We start from the raw sequence: 19,309 nt of genomic DNA, 5'->3' as shown, positions 1-19,309 counted from the left end.
AAGCATAAGCAATAAATCAGCTTAACTAGAACTTAACACATTGTCCTGATTCTTCACCCCTGACAATCCAGGAGTGGAGATGTTCTTTGAAAAACTGTTAAATTCAGGATTGTTTGTGCTTTGCGATGAAGGAAATATTATGTTGGTGTGAGGATGGTTCAAGCTGCTTAGTTACCAAACCACAAGACTGATCACAGAAATTGCTAGTGAGATTATTAGGTTTCAATGGTGCTAAACCACCCAGAAATTAAAAAAAACCCAGTGCAATCCTATTTTGAAACTTAGAAATTTTTTATGGTTAAATAGACTTCTGTTAGATTCAAGTGTAGAACACATGCTTTTAACATTAAAAATCTGTACACATCTTTGGTACTCCTTACAATGTGCTGCATTCTACCTTGGTTATTTTCAAATAGTTCTCCCATACATTTCTTCATAAACAAAATGTAGAAAACAGAGAAATTATAGATAGTTTTGTTTATACTGAAATCATGATTATACAGTAGATTCTTTATTTCTTTTATTCAGCAGTTAATTAATTTAATTAATCAGGCATACACAAATCACTGAACCCCTTTTCAGTGGTTTAAAGATCAAATCAATCCTTTCAGGAACATTCTCAGTTTAGAACTTGAGAACATTTTACTCAATAATAATTAATTAATCCTTAAATCCTATTAAATGTTCTGATTAATTTCATTTTTATTAGATATGAAATAGATGCCTTTGAGTGCAAGGCATGCTAAATAACAGAAAACAGAAGCCTGAAATCAGAAACAATCAAAATTTTCAAAATCATTGTAGAAATTAACATAATTAGAAGGTTGCCAGAATTGTATCAGGTAGCTGGGAGCTAAATAAAGACCTACATAAAGAAATATTATTAGTTGTGGTCATTTAACAGATGAGGTCAGCAATTCACTATAATGGCAGACATTTAAGAACAACACAAATGAGATACACTAATAAATGCAGAAGAAACTTCTCTGCTAACCTTAAAAACTAAGGTCAATAAGAAAAATGTTTCAATTGTTTCAGTATTGCACTTTAAGAGTATGGGAAAAATTGGGCACAAGATAAGAGTTAGAAGCAAATGTGCAGATATAATTTGAGTTCCACAATTTATCTGTTATTGCAATCCACTGCAAATTTAGGGCTATAGGGGAAAATATAAAGAAACTTTTGCACAATTACTTGGTCTGATGGTGCAAATTCGGCTATAGAAGTCATGATAGTGTAATGTAACTAAAAAAATAGTCCTTACATGCAATAAGGACTCTAAATAAAACTTTAAACAAACAGTCCAATATTGAAGACTACCTCATAAGCCCAATTAGACCAAGACAATTTTGAAGAACATACTTACTCAGAATACTGTAGCAGAAGTTAAATCTAAAACAAGGGTCTGCAAATTGTTGATGAAATTATCTGTATCTTGTAAAAATGGTTTTTTTAAAAAGTTAAGTACCAGAAATAGATTAATTTTGTCTTGCAAAACAGAAAAGTATGTTACATTTTATTTTTCAACTATTAATTTAATTTAATTTAATTTAATAATATTTCTATACCGCCCTTCTCCCGAGGGACTCAGGGCGGTGAACAGGGCAAGAATAAAAATACAAGATCACAAAAGTTAAAAAATAATTAAATACATGCCCATATACTAAAAATACATCTTAAAAACCCCAATAAAATAACAATAACGAACCCCCCAGTCCACCATCAGGCCAGGCCAGCTTGTTCAAAAAAGTATGTTTTTAGCTCGCGGTGAAAGGAGCGAAGATCGGGCGCCGTCCGGAGCTCAACCGGTAGCTGATTCCATATTAGGTTATCTAGCGCTACAGAAATTATTTCCTTATGAAATATATATCAACATTGTAATCTTAAACTATTAAATAAAAATATACTAGTGTCCTCTTATTCACTGATCATCAAAAACTGAATAAACAGTAACCTTTTCAAAGTAAAGGCTAATTTGCTTACTTGGCCTAGTTCAAAATATCTCTAATACGTGGTAAACTTACAGTTAGTTTCTCTACACGTCTACTGTATAACGATCATGTAAGCTGGAGTAGAAGCCTGAAATTTCACACAATAAAATATCACTGAAGAATTAAGACATTCGATATTCAGTATTTCAAACAATAGTCACAAACCAATTGGGTTATTGACTCACCAGATGGTAACCAAGTGTTCTGGATATTTTTCATTTTTTCCTATGATAAATAATTTTGTGGCTTCTTGCAAAACTTAAAAATTTATTACAGTATAGGGTTGGTGATTTAGAGTCCCGTTCAATAGATACATGAACTTTAATCTCCAGTTTTAAGGGTTTTCTTTAGAAATTACGCTAGTGCAGGATGCTATCTTCATTTTAGCTACATAATTACTTAATAAATCTTATTGTACCATAAGCTGTGGATAAGCAAATGATTTTCAATTAATATAAAAAGGAAAAATTAATTAATATTAATATTTGCAATTAATATAAAAATTCAAGGGAACCAAAGCCACCACTACATTAGGAGTATAGAACTTTTTCTACAATTTCACCAAAAAAACAAAATCACAAACTCTTCATTTTGAAATGATTCACAACGAAGCCAAGGGAGAGAAAAACCACTCTACTTCCATTCCAAATCTTTCTTTTTATTTGATTGGTGTTACAATTAAAAAGGACTCAACATGGAGTGTTACACATTCTTGGTGCTTCATGATGCAACTAATGAAATCCCTGAATGGATATTGCTTTTAACCTTTGATTTTAAAAACTAACTTAAGAAAAGCTTTAATTCCACTAATGATTACAAATAGCCAAATGAACAGCAACAAAAGGAACAGAAAAGAAAAATGAAACCAAACTACTGGCAAGTTCATAATACATACATAACTTGTGGGTTGATGACACTGATTCCAAATGTACGATAAAGCCCACAACACTTGATTACTATGAATATTATTGTGATTTTTTTTCATGTTGATCAACTTGCTTCAAAAGGTTGCTTTCTGTTGTTTAAACTTGCATAATAAACATGCAATGAAATAATTCCTTTTAACATTTTTTCTGCAATGTTTTTGTTTTCATACAAAGATTTCATAAAGTTACAGTGCTGCATCACAGCATTACCAAAATAAGTGAAAGAGTGAAAGAGGAAGATTCTTGTGAATTTAACTTAATGACAAAAAACCCAACTACTACTTTTTATCCTGAGACACACCATCATCTTATTAAAAAGGTTTGCACAACCAAATCCCACCCAAATCTTTCCAAAAGATAAAATAAATATTAAAATGGGAGGCAAAAGAGGACAGATAAAGAAAATATAAGATGTCTTCTTGCACTCATCTTCTGCATAGCTCAACCTACATATAGTAAGGCACTATTTCCCCACAACTTAGTGTCCCCCAGAATCCTTTAAAGCCCTCTGCAAACCACAGAATTCCTTCCAGGATGATGAAATAAATGACTGAAGAAATGTGACTATCACATTATTCCACGTGTGTTCTCCTATTTAAAGAAGTCATCAGGCAGTCTCAGAAGGAAAAAAAAATCTGTCACAAGTCTCTTTTTGTGTAAATGTATTCATGTGACATATGGGGATTTGCTGTGTGGGATTTTTTTCTTCTCTTGCTAGAGTTAAGTTCTCATTGTTCTCAAAGCAACATCAGAAGAAAAAGAACAGAGGAGTCATTAAAAAAATGGTTTTGGTGCGCCAAACAGCACCCTGTTTAACGGGTCTGGAAAATCTGATGAATGCTCCCAAGGGAATTAATTGGGAAAGGTGTTGATGGAATCTCAAGGGATGGTCCTCAATTATAATTAGTTAAGCTGATCTTCATACTGCTTTCGAAAACAATCACCGGCAGGAAAAAATTCCCAGCATCGTTCTTGATACATTTTCCACACATATGACTCCTGAAAAACACAGAAGACAATTTTACAATATCTTTCATGCCATCTGGAATTATTCCAACCCTTACAGTAAATCATCTTGAAATGATTATAGAACCTTTGTTTATATTCCAAACTACTGTACATAAGAAATGGCTTTATGTTTCAGTTGCAAATAGACCCTCTTCCTGTTCCCGCTCAGGGTATCATTCAAGATTTTTGTTTCAATGAAAGTGAATCTGAAACCAGAAACTATTTTGCAAAAAAATTAAATATCCAGCAATCTCAAGGAGAACACCATCTGTATATTAAAAAGAGAGAGAGAAATTAGATAAAACAGTGTTCAACTTTAGCCTCCTTGATTGTTCTGTCAGTATAACTGGTCCAGGAAAAGGCTGTCTTCAATCTGCCCTGTTTTTCTCCTTAATGTTGGAAATTGGCTATGTAGAATTGTTACATAATAAGACTCATAGTGTAATTAGCTGATGGTAGGGTAAAACAATAGATTAGAATAAAGATGTACAATCGAACAAGCATGATAAGAATGTCCAGTTCTTGCCATGAATTCTTGATATATACCCAATCAATCCTGTAGTCTAACTTGCAAACCTTACCTCAACTTCCAGCAGAAAGTCTCCCAATATGTCACACCCATCAACCACACCCATTTCAACTGATAGCCTCAAACAGTATTGTTCATGCCTGCCTTACCTTGGCCATCCATTAAAAGGGCCAAATCTAGTCTAGGCAAGAATAGAGGATCTACACTTCTCAGGCCCAAAGGCTGCACTTGGGAGAGCATTTTGCCTTAGCTGGCATTTTAAAAAAGGCCACAGAGGTTTCCCTTGAGCAGTGCCTGGAAATAGATGTAGCAGAAATCAAAGGCCAAAGACCACAGTGCAGTCCAACATCATATCCTCCAGCCACAGTCCCAAAAACCATGCTTTTTCTTCTTTTTGTTTTAAAAGAAACAATTGTAGGTATATCTTGCATATATAACAAAATAAAATAATAACAAGAGTTGGAAGGGACCTTGGAGGTCTTCTAGTCTAATCCCCTGGTCAAGCATTTGAGACAAATGGTTGTCCAATCTCTTCTTAAAAACCTCCAGTGTTGGAGCACCCACAACATCTGGAAGCAAGTCATTCCACTGATTAATTTTCTCTCAGGAAATTTGTCCTTAGTTCTAGGTTAGTTCTCCTCTTGATTAATTTCTATCCATTGCTTCTTGTCCTGTGTTCAGGTGCTTTGGAGAATACATTGACCTCTCTTCTTTGTGGTAGCCCCTCAGATATTGGAAAATTGCTATCATCACACACACACACACACACCCTTCTTTTCATTAAACTAGGTATACCCGATTCCTGCAACTGTTCTTCATATGTCTTAGCCTCCAGTCCCCTAATCATCTTTGTTGCTCTTCTTTGCACTCTTTCTAGAGTCCCAACATCTTTTTTATATTGTGGCAACCAAAACTGGATGGTCTTACAAGGCATTATTAAGTGGTACTAACACTTCACGTGGTCATGATATATTGTTTGAGGTATTGTGATCTTGAATATTAAAAAAGATTAGTCAAACTGCACATCTCAAGCATCCAGCTAATTCAGAAAGGCTCAGATGAGCATTGTGGTGTGGAAAATAATAATAATAATAATAATAATAATAATAATAATAATAATAATAATAATAATAATAATAATAGTAGTAGTAGTAGTAGTAGTAGTAGTAGTTGGAAGGGACCTTAGAGGTCTTCTAGTCCAACCCCCTGCTCAGGCAGGAAACCCTATATAAGTATATGGAGTCCTGCCACTGCTTGAATCATTAACAGCGAAGAAATATCATTACAATTTTCATGATCCATATGATGTTGACTTACTTGACCAGTGTGTTCAGTTTCATCTTTATTAATGAGATACATCAGAAAAAATCTGAAATAAAGAACAAAACAATGATTATTATTATTGATAACATACAAAATAATACATGGATTATTTCCTATAAAATTGGGATATGTAAGCATTTTGACCATTTTACAAATTTATTTATTTTATTAGACTTATATACCGCCCTTCTCCCGTAGGACTCAGGGCGGTTGCCTGAGTTTAGTTCAGACAATCATAAAAGTTTGTTGGATCATAAACAAGCTTTATGTCTGTAGACTATTTCCTCCCCTCTTCCCATCAAACTTAATTACAAAGTTCTGGTTGAAGAGAATTCTCCAAAGTGAGATGATTAAACAAGGTCAATAGAATTCTCAAGAAAGTACAATCAATAGTATTATAATTCATTACCAACAAATTAATGATAACATAATCCAGAAATAAAGTAAAGCATGCCTAAATCCCAGGCATTCTTTAAGGATTTACATATATGTAATGTAATAGGATTTATAGTATGTATTTTCTGAATTGCCAGAAATTCATCCCCAGCGAGTACCTGGACCTAGTGGAGGTGTTTAGTGAAAAAGAATGTGACACCCTGCGTCCCCACCAGCCTAATGATTGCTTTATTGAACTGTTACCGGGAGCTAAACTCCCACGACCAAGGATGTACGCCATGTCCCCACTTGAAATGGAGGAAATGCAGCAGTATGTGAACAAGAACCTAGTGAGAGAATTTATTGAACGGGCTAAATCTCAGGTGGGAGCTCTGGTGTTATTTAAAGTCATGCCATTTGGACTACAGGGTGCTCCAGCTGTCTTCATGCAGCTGATCAATCAGATACTGCATGACCATTTATACAAAGGGGTTTTTGGTGTATCTTGATGATATCATGATATATAGCACAAATATGGCTGACCATGTAAAACTAGTGAGAGAAGTACTAAAGAAACTGCTAAATGCCAGACTTTATGTTAAACTATCGAAGTGTAAGTTTCACCAGACCCGACTAGATTATCTCAGCTACAGAATTTCCAGTGAGGGCATTGAAATGGACCCAGTTAAAGCGAAAGCCCCCAAAGACTCGCGAACAGCTTCAGAGCTTTATAAGATTCACCAATTTTTACCATCAGTTCATCCCCTCCTTTGCTGAAATTGCTTTACTCCTTATGGACTTACTGAAAACAGGTAAACTGGGAGGGAAGCCGCGATTGGGCCAGCCACTAACATGGACTATGAACTGTCAAACTGCTTTTGAGAATTTGAAAAGGCTATTTGCGGTCGAGCCGGTCTTAAAGCATCCTTGTCCAGGGAAACCCTTTGTGATTCAAGCCAATGCCAGCGACGTGGCCTTCCAAGCTGTGCTATTGAAAAAGAACCAGGATGGGGTCCTACAACCCTCAAAAAAATTCACTGATTGCGAGAGAAGGTGGGCTGTGTGGGAGAAGGAAGCCTTTGCGATTCGTTGGGCTCTATTAAACTGGCGACATAATCTAGAAGGGAGCAAGGTGCCTTTCGAGGTATGGACTGATTACAAAAACCTAGAGGCGCTGAAAACTCCCCGCAAATTGCCCCCCAAACAAGTATGATGGGCACAATATTTTAACACTAAAGTACATACCGGGGAAAAAAAACCTTTTAGCTGATGCTTTATCCAGACTGCCCCAATACAAGAGCCAGTGTGAAGAGGTTAATGAAGCAATTATAACTGCTCCACAAACTGCTTCTCAACTAACACCACGCAGAGTCCCACCTTTGAGAGCCCCAAACCCTGACAACCCTGGGGCAAAGAAAATAAAACAGGAGCTCCTCACCGACCAATGGTTCAAAGACAATCAAACCTCCCTAACATGCAGGGATGGTTTGGCTTACAAAGGGGGGAAGTTGTACTTGCCTGAAACCCTCCACCTTAATGCACTCCGGCAGGGCCATGATATAAAACAGTCTGGGCACTTTGGATATTTAAAAACTCTACACCTAATCCGCCAACAATTTTGGTGGCCGGGATTGAAAAGGGACATAGAGAACTATGTCAGGAGTTATGCTGTATGTGCCACCATTAAAAGAATCGCAGGAAAACTCCCTGGACTATTACAACTGGTGGTGGATCCTTCCAAACCATGGGAAGAAATTGCTATGGATTTTATAGTAGATCTACCCAAAAGCAGGGGAAATACAGTTATCTGGACTGTGATAGTTCTGTTTTCAAAGCAGGCTCACTTCATTGCCTGCAAAGGGCTCCTGTCCACCCAGCGACTAACCAAGATGTTTCTAAAACATATCTACGGACTGCATGGCGCACCAAAACGTATAATCTCAGACCGGGGGGTGCAGTTTACAGCCAGGTTTTGGAAGGGCTTTCTTAAGCTAATTGGCTAGTCTCAAGGACTGTCATTGGCTTTTCACCCGTCTAATAATGGGGCAACTGAATCTGCAAACTCAATGGTGGAGCAGTATCTCAGGTGCTATGTGGATTATCAGCAGACAAACTGGACTGACCTCTTCCCTTTTGCAGAGGTGGCTTACAATAACTCTGTTTATAGCAGCACCGGTTTCACACCTTTTAAAGTGGCCATAGAAAAAGAGTTCAGCCCAATACCTGAATATCCTCAAGGGCCCTCCACTTCCCAAACTCTTGATCAGTGGGTGAGGGGTGGGAAGAAGTCTAGAGAACCACGAAAATTGCTTTGAAAAAGGCTTCTGAGACATATAAAAAGCAAGCAGATAAAAAGAAAGCTCCTCAAAAGTCATTCCAAGTTGGGGAAAAGATTTATTTGTCCACAAAATATTTATGACTTAAGTTACCTAGTCAGAAGTTAGGACTGAAATAGTTACGACCCTTCCCCATTGTAAGGATCATTAACCCAGTCACGATAGAATTAAAGCTTCCCAGACTCTTAGGGAAAGTCCACCCTATGTTCCATTGTAGCCTTCTGAAACCTTTTCGGGACTCCACCTTACGACCTCCCCCTAAGAAGGCCCCTGGATCTCTCGTAGTAGCAGGACAGACTCACTATGAAGTGAGGCGTATTCTTGATTCTAGGCTTTTTAAAGGGAAACTACAATACTTAGTGCAATGGAAAGGGTATCCGTTGTCTGAAGCCACTTGGGTAAAATCTAGCGATGTAAAAGCTGGCAGACTCATTAATAAGTTCTATAAGAAACAACCTGAGAAACCAAGAGGCAACCCCTAACGTATGATTTTTGTTTGCATTACAGGATTTGTCCTTTTTATAAGCGGGGGGGGCGGAGCGGATGTCAACACTGCTAACATCAGATGTTCTTGCTTTGACAACAGATGAAAATGCAGCCATTTTTTCTATGCTTTCAGAATTAGTTGGTGCTGGGAGGGGGGATTGGATGAGAGTTCAGTTAGTCATAATAATAATAACTCTGCTGTGAGAATCCAAGGACAAACTGGGTCCTGAGCTGATAACGTTTTGGCGGCCTGGAGAGCTGGGGAGAAAGCCCGTGCTTCAAGCTAATTGTGGAATGTGCTTTATGACTGTTTATTGGGGGTGGGAATTGTACTTTGTTACTTTGTATCCAGGGGAGGGGAATTTAGTTTTGGGTTCAACTATGTAGTGCCAATACTTTGTTTCCCAAATAAAAGATTCTTTAAGGTAAATAATTATTTATTTATTTATTTATTTATCATTGGGACTTATATGCCGCCCTATCTCCCGAAGGACTCAGGGCGGCTAACAACAATAAAATACAATAATACAAAAGTCAAAAATAAATTAAATTAATAGCCCCAGTAGAATAAATTAAAATTAAGTTAAAAATTAAAAACATAATTAAAATCCCTGTCAGTCCAGGTCAGCCTGATGGAAAAGGAGTGTTTTGAGGCCGCGGTGAAAGGACCGGAGATCCGGGGCCATCCAAAGCTCAAGGAGAAGTTGGTTCCATAGGGCTGGCACTCCCACAGAGAAGGCCCTCCCCCTGGGGGTTGCCAGCCGACATTGTCTAGCCAACGGCACCCTGAGGAGGCCCTCTCTGTGTGAGCGCACTGGGCGATGGGAAGTCGTTTCCGGCAGCAGACGGTCCTGCAAGTATCCCAGGCCTAAGCCATGTAGGGCTTTAAAGGTAAGTACCAGCACCTTAAATAATGCCTCAAAGTTCTTTTGAAGGGTTTCATCTTGCAGAACTATGACACAGTATTTGCGTTGGAGAAATTTTCTGGATTTCCAAATCCAGTCACCAAATTTACAATATAATTTCAGACATAAATGTTTTATCAAAAAACATACAGGCACACAAAATTTACACGTTGCCAACTATACAACCATCATGTCTAATACACTCTTTATATTTAGAAACAAATTACCACATGGTTTTCATAAAATTACAAGTCGCTGAAAGTCAATAGTTCAAACTATTGACTTGCTTCATTTCCTTAAAAAGATCACAGAACATTAATATTGATTTGTTTGCATAGAAAAATTAATGTACTTACAAATAATTAGCCAAGTTGTGCTCCTGTAGTGTATGTGTTTCAAAGCCATGTGGCACTGTATCAAAGTAATCATTACCTATTCCACAGATAAAACATTTAGTCTAAAAAGAATTTAGAAAGATATATATTGTTAACATATTTGCTTCAATTTCATTCTATGTGTGTATGTACATGCACAGATTTCTAAGCATTCCATATTCTTCAAGAATAACACTTGAGGCTGGCATTTTGACTATTCTGTGCCTGCATTTTAGTTATTTCAAACACAGAACAAAATGTGCTTATCCAGAGATCCTCTTTAAGGGAGATTTGAATTTGAATTTGAATTTTATTGAATTTATATACCGCCCTTTCCCGTAGGACTCAGGGCGGTTTACAGGGTACTTAAAACATCTATACAAAAATTAAAAACAATTTTAAAAGATTAAATTAAATCCCTGAAAAAATAAAAAAAAAACCAATTAAAACTCTCAGCCTGGGCCGGAAAGCTCGAAGAGCCAGGTCTTCAGGTCCCGGCAAAATGAACGAAGGTCGGGGGCAGTCCTAAGCTCCACTGGCAGCTGGTTCCAAAGGGCAGGTGCACCCACAGAGAAGGCCCTCCCCCTGGGTGTTATCCGCCAGCAATCTTTTACCGGCGGCACCCTGAGAAGGCCCTCCATGTGGGAGCGCACAGGACGAAGGGAACTTGATGCCGGCAGCAGGTGTTCCCTCAGATATCCCGGACCCAAGCCATTTAGGGCTTTATAGGTCATCACCAGCACCTTGAATCTCACCCAGAGGGCAACCATAAGCCAATGCAGCTCACGGAGTAGAGGTGTTACATGGGAGTATCGGGAAACCCCCATCACAACTCACGCAGCTGCATTCTGCACCAGCTGAAGCCTCTGAGTGGTCCTCAAGGGCAGCCCCATGTAGAGAGCGTTGCAGTGGTCTAAACAGGAGGTCACAAGCGCATGAGTGACTGTGCGTAGGGCATCTCGGTCCAGGTAGGGTCGCAACTGGCGCACCAAGTGAACCTGGGCAAAAGCCCCCCTGGTCACGGCTCCTATGTGATCTTCAAAACTGAGCCGTGAATCCAGGAGGACACCCAAGTTGCGAGCCCTATCAACGGGGGGTAACACCTCACCCCCCATCGTTAAAGATGGAGTCTGGTTAACCCGAGATGCCGGTATGCACAGCCACTCAGTCTTGGCAGGAATGAGACGAAGTCTGTTTCTCCCCATCCAGAACCAGACCGCCTCCAGGCAACGAGACATCACAGCAAGGGCATCACTGGGTTGGTTCGGGGTGGAGAAAAAAAGTTGTGTATCATCAGCATACTGATGATACCCCACCCCGAAACCACAAATGATCTTGCCCAGCGGCTTCATATATATGTTGAACAGGAGGGGAGAGAGAACCGACCCCTGAGGAACTCCACGAGAGGCCTCGGGGCGGATCTCTGCCCTCCCGTCAACACCGACTGCGAGCGGCCAGGAGATAGGAGGAGAACCACCGTAAAACGGTGCCTCCCACTCCCAACCCCCTGAGACGCCGCAGTAGGATACCATGGTCGATGGTATCAAAAGCCGCTGAGAGATCTAATAGGACTAGGACAGAGGAACAACACCTGTCCCGAGCCCGCCAGAGATCATTCACCAGCATGACCAATGCCGTCTCCGTGCTGTGCCCGGGCCTGAAACCCGATTGGTACGGGTCCAGATAATCAGTTTCCTCCAGGAACAGAGGAAGCTGATGCGCCACCACACTCTCAACAACCTTCGTCAAAAAGCGAAGGTTGGAGACCGGATGATAGTTATTTAAAATAGCCAGGTCCAGGGCAGGCTTCTTGAGGAGGGGTCTCACCACCGCCTCCTTCAAGGTGGCAGGGAAGATACCCTCCTTCAAGGAAGCAGTTATTACTGCCTGGAACCAGCCTCATGTCTCCACCCGGGCTGCATAAACCAGCCAGAAGGAGCACGGGTCCAATAAACAGGTGGTGGAGCTCAGCCTCCCCATAATCCTGTCCACATCATCAGGGGAAACAGGATCGAACTCAGTCCAGATAACGTGCTCAAGACCGTCCGATTCCTCCACATCAGACTCTGCCCAGTCAGAGTCCAAACCGGCCCGGATCTGAGCGATTTTGTCCGTCAGATGATGACTAAACTCCTCGGCCCGGCAATATAGATATATAAAATATATAAGATGGCTTTCTTTTAAGTATACTGCACTATTTTGTCATGTATAGTGGTACTGCTATCCTGTGAATTTTCTTTCCTGAGTCAGTGCAGCAGCCAGGAAAAATCACATCCCTAATCAGGCGCATGCAGGATTTTAAAAAAAATATATCAAGATTGCAGCCATGACTATGATCAAAGTTGCCATCTGTATCTTTCTGATTGTCCCCTCCCCTTTGCAATCCCCACATCCGAGCTGCTATAGGCAGAGCTTGGGAGAGGTGCTCTGGAATATAGTTTTCAAGAAGCAGGCATTTAAATAGCAAAGTCTCACTGAGAGAGACTTTCTGGGCAATGACCAATTTAGAGAGCAAAACAAAGAATTTTAAAGTCATTGGGTAGTTGGATGAGTAAAACAAAAGAGAAAGATGTTCTCCCACCTTCTCCAATCTCTGTTTCTTTCAGCCTATGTTTGAGTTTAAAAGAATAACCTCCACCACCTCACTCTAGCAAGACCACTGCTTACCTATTGTATTGACAATGACAATGATGGTGCTTCATAAATAAACACGCATATTTGAATATTATTATTTAATAATAATATTTCCTATTTTTAAATAGAGGGCTATCTTACTGGCTTCAAAGTTTGAAGAAGCAGTACAGGAAGAGTATATACACTTTTGAATTTTGGTGTTGGAGAAGGCTCCTGAGAATACTGTGGACAGCCAAGAAAACAAACCAATAGATCATTGAACAAATCAACCCATGAGTTCTCATTTGAGGCACAAATGTCCAGGCTCAAATTTTCCTAGTTCAGGTACATTATGTCAAGACCTTAACTCTGCGAAAGATGGAAGCAAAAAGAAGAGGATGACCAGCAGCAAGGTAAATGGATTTGGTTATAGTGGCAATGGTGCACCATTGGAAAACCTAAAAGACCAATTTAAGTACAAATCGATATGGAGAAAATCTATCTAGGTGAGTCAATAATGATTTTATAGTGAATGATCAAATCAAATCTAGTTCCATGCACAGGAGTGAAGCAGCTCCAACTATTCTGTAGTTTCAGCATCTCAATTCTATTCTTCATTAAAGAAGAAACTATTTTCTGGCCACTGCATGGAGTAGGTGGTATTTTAAAGAAATATTTATGGATCAAAAGGGAATACAGAAAATTATTACCTCCATGTCTTCTTTAACTTGTTCTTGCTGATCTCTTAATTCTCCAAATGCATCAATAATCAAGCCTGCCAATAAGGTTATAATTTAAACTTTTGAGGAACTAGGACAAAAACTGCCAAATCAACAAATTAATGCTAAATATGAAGATTCATGCTTCACCACAAAGTGCCATGTACTTTTGAAAATATTTGGTGGTGATTTTCAAATACTATAGCCAGATAGTATGTGAAAACTATTAGATACAGTATTCATAGCTTTACTGAACTTCCTTGTAGCAACATTTTTGTGATATACCCTGAGTTTTGAAAGCAGTTCTAAACTGTCATGTGTATTGATGTAGTATTATGCATACACAATTTTTCCCGTTTTAAGAGGTCACTTGTCATCTATGATAAATGGGGGAACTTTCTGTAGACCTTGAAAAGGTTGAGTATTAATTGGAATACAGATGAGGAAAAGTGCACTTCTTGACAGATTAGGTGGCAGTTTCATGACACTCAAAGTACAAAACAAAATTCTGTCCTGTTTCAATAGTTAAAGAATTGCAACGTTCTATCTACCAGTCTGGCAGTATTCCCCAAAATTGCTCGAATGGCCCAATGAGAATCATCCTTATATTATGATCAAGTCTTCCAAAGCGAACATTTGAGGTCTGTGTGTTGCGGGTGGGTGGGAAATGAAGGAATGCCTTTGCTACTTTATTTAGTTAGTTACCTAACTAACTACCTTACCAAACTGCAGAGGGGGAAAAAAAACCCTTGGGGCATCTAATCTGATAAATGAAATCACAAAAATCTCAAGCCTGAAACCTAGTACTAATTTCGAAATAGACATTACCTGTTTTATTTGTTAAAAAAGGACACCCCACAGATTTGATGCTCTTGTTTGTCATTTAAATCAAAGTTGTCTTGAAACAATTAATAATTAGAGAAAGAGTGCCTCTGTGCAGGTGTTTATGCTTATGTATAGCTGTGTGTATACGGTATGTTTGTGTACCGGTTTTCAATGTCACCTCTTCCTTCCACTCAACAAGACTTTCTACACAGAAAATAAACACTGCAGTTGCTAAAAGATACTCCATATGATAAAAACTATAAGTGGTGTGGTTCAAAATCCAGCTTGAACAATGTAGGAGGTAACAAAATTAAAGGCAATTTCATTTTCAAGTAAACCTTTCCTTTCTAATAATTTGCATGCAGAAGGGGAAATTTACATAGCCAGAAGCTAGGCAAAGGAAGAAAAAAATATAGAAAATACATGTCTGCTCTTAATCCTTTGCATATGGTTGATATAATATCCACAGGTAGATTAAATACTGAAGCGTTCAGAATCTTTATTATGTTTCCTCCACAAAAGTACCAGTCTTCCTCATTTTAAGAAATTTGACTTAGAATGTATTCCTTCCATATTTCTATTCAGTGCCTGGAAAAAAGTCTGCTTCATAAGAGATTGAGTAAAGGACTCCAAAATTGTTTTCCCACCAAGAAAGAAGGAAATAACTACAGAATTCATTCTGCTGCATTAACCTAGACGAATTTGCCTCTAGTCTTTCACCCGAAATTATTGTGTTTCAAGGATTGAAGAATATAAGCAAATATATTAGGTACATATTTTGCCATACATTTCACACAGTGAGAAAAAAATAGATATAGTTTATCAGTTAGGAAAGGGTGATTTTGTTAATTATTAAAAAAACATTTAAACTGATAAAAATAATGGAAGCATACCTTGTATGATAGCTAGTAGAATAACAATTACAAAAAAGAAAAATGTAATATCAAAGATGATTCGATAGATTTCATATTCATCGCCTGCAGGATCTTCAATTTCATCACCAATTCCACCACCAGCACGTACTCCCACATACATGTGAAACATATAGCACTATAAGAAACATGAAAAAAATGCTCATAGTTTAAAAAGTACATTTTGCAGAACCTTCTATTTTTGTAAATATTTACTAGTTTATTTGGAAGGAAGGAGGGAGGGAGGGAGGGAGGGAGGGAACTCAATTATTGTCGTAGTTCAGTTGGTCTTTTAATTTTTGAATGGAATCCACTTCTGCCATAGGCGTGGAAAGTAGCAGTTACTGTGGGTGACTCAGTCTCTCTAAGTGGAATATGGCATTATACCTGTTCTTATGATGAAGCATTTGTTGAATTTAGAGAAAATTTATGAAGAGATATTCTGAAAGGTTGCATGGGTTGCTGATGTATCCCTTTGTATTTTGTAAACAGAAACTGTTTCCACTCTTAAAACTTTACCCATTTAGAACCATATTAACAAATCAGAAGAAAAAAGTAAAGTTTACCGTTAGCATGTCATCACATTTCATATCTGGCATATCTCCGTCTTCACTCTTATTGTAGAATTTTCGAAAGAAATTGAAAGCAACTACTGTGTATAGGTAAACTACCACTGCTAGCAATCCCACAGTTAGTACAAGCTAAAGAAGAAGTAATAAATTAATGAATATTTTGGAGTTCCTTGATTGTAAACTTATTTTCTAAAAATCATAAGAAGATCAATGTTTATTTGATTTCCATTTTATATTAAACAATTTACAAATTATGTAAAGAAAAGCAATAATCTTCTGCTACATGGGAGTAATTCCAACTGAATTTGGGTAGCACTTACGTCTTTTACATGAGCAAAATATACAGACAATTGTATTGCAATCGTGCAATTGAAATCATGCCAATTTGGGAGTAATCCTGATTGAAAACAAGTAAATGAAGATCTGAGTATACTTAAATTTTGATTTTCGTTCAAATGCGTTGGGAACTTTATGGAAATGAGGCAAAAGTAGAGTTACAAGTAGAATTCAGAGCTTATTACATTTCCTCCAACTTTTTAAATAAACAATTGTTCTCTGATTTCTTTCATGGTTGGCAAAGTTATATAACTGCTCCTCTTTATAAACCTTATTTTAAAGGGTGGCATGTAATTTTTCACTAAGTTAATGACAGAATAAAGAGATATTACCTGTTTTCCATTGTGGGTCACTGACGATAGAATCGTTCGTAACGTTTTAAATCCCATTGCTATGTCAAGGAGGTGTGCAGCAAAGAAAAAGTTGTTGTAATGACCAAGGACTGACATGGTCATATACCAGGCCAGGTACAGAAAAGACTTTAGAAGAAAAGGAACAAAACAGATTTAAGAAAAGAACACAGTGTAAGATAAAAACGTCTTTGTACTGAAGCTGTAATCGTAACTTCCAAACAGACTTTTAAATCAATTTTTGAAATAGTGTACATTTTTAACTTGAAAGAATAAAACAGGTAATACACTATGCAAAATAGAGATACCGTTACTTCTTCATAATAAAGGTGTGCATAACTTTATTATATTAATTCCGTGCTTCAGTTAAATCTCAAGAGAAAACAACATAAGGGAACTTTTCCCATGAGCTTTACTATTACTGTTAAGAGCCAGACACATCCTTAAGGAATTTGTCTTCTCCTGGAAAAATTTAGAGAATCCATCAATCCAATTGATTTGCCCATAAATTTGGTGAAAATTTTTGAAAAGTGATTTGAACTAGTTCTGTTTTAGTACTTTAATTAATATTAACTTGATATACATACTTACATTATCAGTGAAAACAACACCTAGTTTCCACATCTGATACTTTACATCAATAGAATTCAGCCTGAAAGAGCACATATAAAAGAAGAAATAAGATAAAATTAAATATGGAAAAGATGAATCATTGAACATCAATTACTAGGTACTTTGCTGAATATAGGCTAACTAAGAAGCTTTGAAAAAGTTCCAGAAGCAAGCAGTAGCAAAACACTTCTACATTATGGGCACAAAAATAATATGTACTTGTACTCAAGGTTATTTCAGGCTTTACTTTTTAGGCAGGTTTAGAAAATAAGGAAGGATAGGAAAAGGATGGGTGTTTTTAACAAATGAATCAAAGGAAACAAATCATGTATAAAGTCTTGAAGCAAAAGAAGATCAGAAAAAATTTCAATCTAGGCAAAATTAAGTAACAGATGTAGCAAGAGCCCAGAATCATTCACTGGTATTATACAGGTTTATTGATTCTTGCCTTCTGGGTGATAGAATGCATTAATTCATTTTAGACGTTTTTCTTACACTAAACAGAGAACACTTCCAGGTTTTCTCTCTTCTTTCCCTCCCTCTTTCACTGAAGCACTAAATCTATATTACAGTATCACAGATATACGTTGGAGTCTAGACTTACTTATGTGACAATGAATGTTCCAACACTGGAAGTTTTTAAGAAGAGATTGGACAACCATTTGTCTGAAATGGTATAGGGCAGTGATGGTGAATCTTTTAGAGACCGAGTGCCCAAAAACCACCCCAGCCCAACCGCCCGCAGGGCCACTCCAGATTGCCCAGGCAGCACAGCAGTGCCATGGCGGCCACTCCCTGTGTCCACGCCCCGCAGCATCATCTGCACGTGACAGAGCGCAAGGGCGGAGTCTTGTCCCCGCTGCCAGGCTGCCATGTTCTTGGCTGCACTGCTCTGTGCAGGCCGTGCCCAGGAGTGACTCTCCTGCGGGGGGGCTGTTGGTGAGGAGAGGGACACAGGAGGAGGCAGGGCTGGGGCTCTGAGTGCTGCCTCTGGCACACGTGCCATAGGTTTGTCACCACTGGTATAGGGTTTCCTGCCTGAGCAGGGGGTTGGACTAGAAGTCCTCCAAGGTCTGTTCCAACTCTGTTATTCTGTTATCAGGCATGGTACAACTAATTAATGGAACACGTTAGTCACAATTTATTTTAGTTCCTTCAGTTCAAAAGAACACGATCTTAGTTGATGGATCTAGTCTAAGGATTCATGCTGACAAGCAAATAAATGATAATAGCTATTGTTTTAAGAACTATGAGTTGCCACTTCTCCTCAGAACAAAAGTAGTGAGAGTAGACTATTATTCCAGTTCTTTTCAGCATTATTAAACTGTGAAAGTCATAAATTGCTCAGGTAATTTGAAAATCTAGATTCTTAAAACCAAACAATTTCCAGATATATTTTATTGCTTAGCAATGAGTTTCATTAATCAATGTACCATTTATTATGGCATAATCCTTCACAGATGGAATTAAATATAAAAGATATAAGCACTACTAATTATTTGTCACAATGGGTGATCCCTGATTAAATATGCAGTAGGCAGTATGATAAGAAGCCTTTATTTGTATTTACTTTACAGGAAATAGAGCTGAACCTACTAATGGATTCTAGTTCATTTGTTTTAAAGCGTCCTCCTATCAGTTTGTGAATGCTGATATTTGTAATGTCAGATTTATGCTCATGTATTACTTCACATAGGGTTACGCTTGGTTCATAGTGGTAAACTTGATAAATAATGGTATATATCATATTGGAACATACAGAGTAACAGTATTATTATTATTATATTGACAGAAGGACAATCTGTCAATCAACTATGGGATGGAGCATTGAGAGATGAAGAGATTAACCATCAAACTCACAGTCGCAGCACAAACTTTTGAAGACACTACATTCAGTATTCTCACTTCTAATCCCTTTTGGAAACTGTTTATTTAACTATCTTAAAGCTGTCAGAGAACTTCAGAAAGGAAAGTTTGAAAAGCTACAGGGTGAATCTATCCTCATTTCTGAGCAAAAGAAAAATTAACTGTAAGTTTAAGAGAATTAAATAATTTGAAATAAGTGGTGAAAAGCTAAATAAGATTTTGAACCAAAGTATTATTACAAATGTAATTATG

General features: G+C 37.9%; 1 protein-coding gene across 1 annotated transcript in view; it reads right to left on the bottom strand.

Moving 5' to 3' along the window:
• Positions 1–2,704: 2,704 nt before the first annotated feature.
• Positions 2,705–19,309, bottom strand: part of RYR2 (ryanodine receptor 2) — a 296,407-nt gene continuing 279,802 nt past the window's right edge. The window contains exons 97-104 of the mRNA XM_081335695.1: positions 17,171–17,231; positions 16,562–16,708; positions 15,888–16,022; positions 15,304–15,460; positions 13,577–13,641; positions 10,236–10,336; positions 5,772–5,823; positions 2,705–3,916 (exon numbers count right to left, since the gene is read on the bottom strand). Coding sequence (XP_081191821.1) covers positions 3,821–3,916; positions 5,772–5,823; positions 10,236–10,336; positions 13,577–13,641; positions 15,304–15,460; positions 15,888–16,022; positions 16,562–16,708; positions 17,171–17,231 — 814 coding nt within the window. The 3' untranslated portion in view covers positions 2,705–3,820. The remainder of the gene's footprint in view (positions 3,917–5,771; positions 5,824–10,235; positions 10,337–13,576; positions 13,642–15,303; positions 15,461–15,887; positions 16,023–16,561; positions 16,709–17,170; positions 17,232–19,309) is intronic.

Source organism: Vipera berus (genome assembly GCF_964194415.1).
Source record: "Vipera berus genome assembly, chromosome: 1".
NCBI classification, from domain to species: domain Eukaryota; kingdom Metazoa; phylum Chordata; class Lepidosauria; order Squamata; family Viperidae; genus Vipera; species Vipera berus.
This window is presented reverse-complemented; position numbering and strand designations above follow the sequence as displayed.